The 3,254-nt window shown below is 38.1% G+C and overlaps 1 protein-coding gene across 2 annotated transcripts; it reads right to left on the bottom strand.

The window, feature by feature from the left end:
* On the bottom strand, nucleotides 1-2,968 carry LOC132623286 (tubby-like F-box protein 5). Of its 2 annotated transcripts, none has more exons than XM_060338021.1 (5): nucleotides 2,663-2,968; nucleotides 1,722-2,089; nucleotides 1,544-1,631; nucleotides 1,085-1,214; nucleotides 1-960 (listed from the first exon to the last, which is right to left on the bottom strand). In XM_060338021.1, the coding sequence occupies exons 2-5, from the start codon at nucleotides 2,058-2,060 to the stop codon at nucleotides 291-293; spliced, it is 1,227 nt and encodes a 408-aa protein (XP_060194004.1). In that variant the 5' UTR covers nucleotides 2,061-2,089; nucleotides 2,663-2,968; the 3' UTR covers nucleotides 1-290. The 2 variants fall into 2 exon arrangements, with proteins under 2 accessions (XP_060194004.1, XP_060194005.1); XM_060338022.1 differs by having other exon boundaries at nucleotides 1,722-2,084.
* Between the last annotated feature and the right edge of the window lie 286 nt (nucleotides 2,969-3,254).

Raw genomic sequence — 3,254 nt, 5'->3', positions numbered from 1 at the left:
TCATGAAAAAAGATTGTATGGGTCATATATAGATCAACAAAATTTTCTTAATTAGCTGGAATAAAGCTGAATGATAATTTACAAGCTTAAGGATAATTTTAGATCAAGGAAACAGTAAGCATGAGAAATCCTACTATGAGAGAAACTACACCGGGCACAACTGACATTCTCATTTTTATAAAGGGCCGTGCAGTGAGAACTTTCTCAGAGATTGAACATGAACTCGGAACATTTTGAAGCAGCCCAAAAAGAGGAAAGGAAGTTTATCCTGATTTACAATCTGCATGAAATCATTCGCATGCCGGTTTGGTGTCAAAGCTGCTCAAGCAGATTGCAAAAGCTTGGAAAGCAGAAAGTGGATAGCGGTAGTCCATGGTGAAGATGTCTTTTCCAATTTTGCCGAACTGTAAAATTACTTTTTCTTGTTCTGCGACTGGTATATTGTGAGACGGATCAACTGCTGCCACTAGCTGAAAATTTTTCACAGAAGCCACAGTTACACGGCCTTTAAAATTTAAGCACCAGCACTGCAATTGTTCATGCCACCTAGGAGCCTTGTTTTTTAGCACAAGCGGCTCTTGAGAAGTCACTGTCACTGCTGACCTTGAAAGGCCAGATGAGCTGATATCCGTAGCTGACTCCTTTGCTTTTGAGAGTGGTGCCGAAAATGACTTGTCATCAAAAGATTGTGGGAATGATATAGGTGTTGGAGCAGTGCCTCCTTCCTGGATTGAAGACAAAGGGATAGAGTGCATGGCGCAATGCATTCTCCGAGGTCCTCTTGTACGAAGAACATTGAGTTCATATGAAATGGTAGCTACTCTGTAGTTGCACGCAGGTACTCTTGGAGAAACTTGCTTTGCATGAAATCTCCGACTGAGTCTACCAGGTTGCTGAATGGCTGCATCACTTGGAGGTTGGCTATCATATATGGAAAACTTGGTCCCAAGAAAGTTAGACCTGGTCAAATCATTTTCAACTATTATTAACATAAGGAAGTTGAAGCTCTTTCTTAGCTTCCTGCTATTTTGAAGGGTGGGGGAGTGAGTGAGGGAAATGTAATTGGAAACTTGGTAGAACTTGCCTCAGCTTGCCAGCATATGTTTTGCTAGCCCGAGAAAAATCATCTGCAACCAGTGATATCACAAAGTCTGTGCTTGTTGCCCTTCTGATCTTTTTTGCGGCCAACAATAGTTTATCCCTCTCATCCTCAGCTGTCATGAAGTAAGATATCAGTTATGCATCTTTCATTTACTAGGACGAATTTCGGACAAGAAACATAGACCACTAACATTACTAGAAGTTATAAAAGGTTCTGAATTTCCGATCTGGTGTACTAACTTGAATGTCAGATAGAATACATCAGCCTAGGTTTAAGTTCCCCGTCAAAGTAGGATCTTAAGATCTTTACAAGACAAATTCAGTTAATTAATCGAATACAAAAAAAAAAAAAAAAGCTTGAAGCTGGTTCAGAGAATATCCATCTCGCATTTCAAGTGTTAAAAGAAGAGAAGTTTAGGATAGGCAGACGATATTTACTTACATGGAGTCATGCCAAAGTAGAGGCGATAAACTGAATTAGCTCTGTCCCGTTTGATAAAGCACTGGATTGGGGATTCACGGGGACCCGGCTGGTTTAAAGATGGAAACAAAAAAGATAAATCACAGAAGGAGCAATAGAAATAGAAAGGAAACTGAAATATATTAAGGAGATAAACTACCTGCTTGAGTGAAATGGGAAAGGTAAGCCTACCACATTCCTCAGGAGTCTTAACAGTCTCCTTTGTAATTTCCCTCCATGATTTGCAAACAGATGCACAAAAGACAATGACAGAACGAGCCGGCCATGATGCCTCGCTCTCTTCAACCCTGCGGATAATATCCAAAAGAAGTTCAGGTGGTAAATTAGCCCATTGCCCTTGTTCAATGGGATCAGAAAGGGCCACATCAGGGACTATATGTGACCGGGTTCTGTTGCTCCAATGCTTTCTTTCTGCTCCCCTCCTCGATATATTTCCTATCCCATCTTTCATCTCACGAACAATGCTCTTGAAAGACATTTCTATCAATCACATCAACTCCACCTTCCCTTCAAATGGCAGGGCAAATCAATTAGAACAATGAAACAAAGAGGAGTTGAGTAAACAATTTCACCATTTAACCACAACATCAATCAATTAACTAACCCTCAATTCAAACTTTCTGGTTCTACTATATGATTTTTCTTTTTAGGTTGTAAACATTCTGCTCCACTCGGACCCATTTAATTCAAATCCAAATATGTCTTTTAAGACAAACTACAAATAGATGTTAGGTTTATCCTCTATAGTTTCATCAAAAGATACACCTTTTGCTTTTGTGAGGGAGAAAAAAAAAAAAAGATCTGCAAAAATTTGAACTTTATGTCATTTCTAGCACAACCCACGTTTCAAAATCAAAACTTGAGCACTCCGCAACATTAAAATAAACCAGAAATTTAAAATGTGAGTTTCTTTACAAAGGCAAAATAATACCCAAGGAAATAAAAGAACCAAAACAAACTTTAAGCAGAAATGGAAATGCAAGCCGACATGCAGGTAAGAAAGATAAGAAAAGAACAAGAAACAAAAAAAGAAAAAAGAAAGCAGAAATGTACAAAGCAGAGAAAAGAGTAGAAGAAAACCTGAACAAAAAGCGATAAAGAAGATGAAATCGATGCAGAGATGAAAGAAGGAAAGCTTTATTTTTATTAAGAAGATAGAAAGGCGGGCAATGAGGTTGATATATCTTTACTCCTTAGGTGGAACCCTGGATCGGCAACGCTATAGACCTTATGTCATATCGCCGGCAACCACCAGTGGCACCACCGTCAAAAACCACCGTTATTTCCGCCAACAAATTTAAAGAAAAAATGTCACCAGCTAGGAAGAAGAAAGGGCCTCCTCTCTCTGTGTATCTATTAAAGTTTTCCCACACCCAAATGTGAGGAAATGACAAATATGGTCCCTTATATTTTAGGGTAATATTTTTTTAAGTATTCATTGAATAATTTTCGCTCTTTAAATTTGTCAAAAGTTAATATTTCTAATCTCCATCAACAACAACAATAACATATCTTGTGTAATCTTATAAGTAGGTCTTGAGAGAGTAGAGTGCACGCAGATCTTACTCTTGTATTGGGATAGAGAAGTTGTTTCCGATGAACCTCTGCTACTTCTAGTCTCCATCAAATTTCTTAAATATTTATATTCATTATATTTGACAAAAATAATAAA

The sequence above is a fragment of the Lycium barbarum genome, chromosome 12, assembly GCF_019175385.1.
Source record: "Lycium barbarum isolate Lr01 chromosome 12, ASM1917538v2, whole genome shotgun sequence".
NCBI lineage: Eukaryota > Viridiplantae > Streptophyta > Magnoliopsida > Solanales > Solanaceae > Lycium > Lycium barbarum.
The sequence above is the reverse complement of the archived record's forward strand: the minus strand, read 5'-3'. Positions and strand labels throughout refer to the sequence as shown.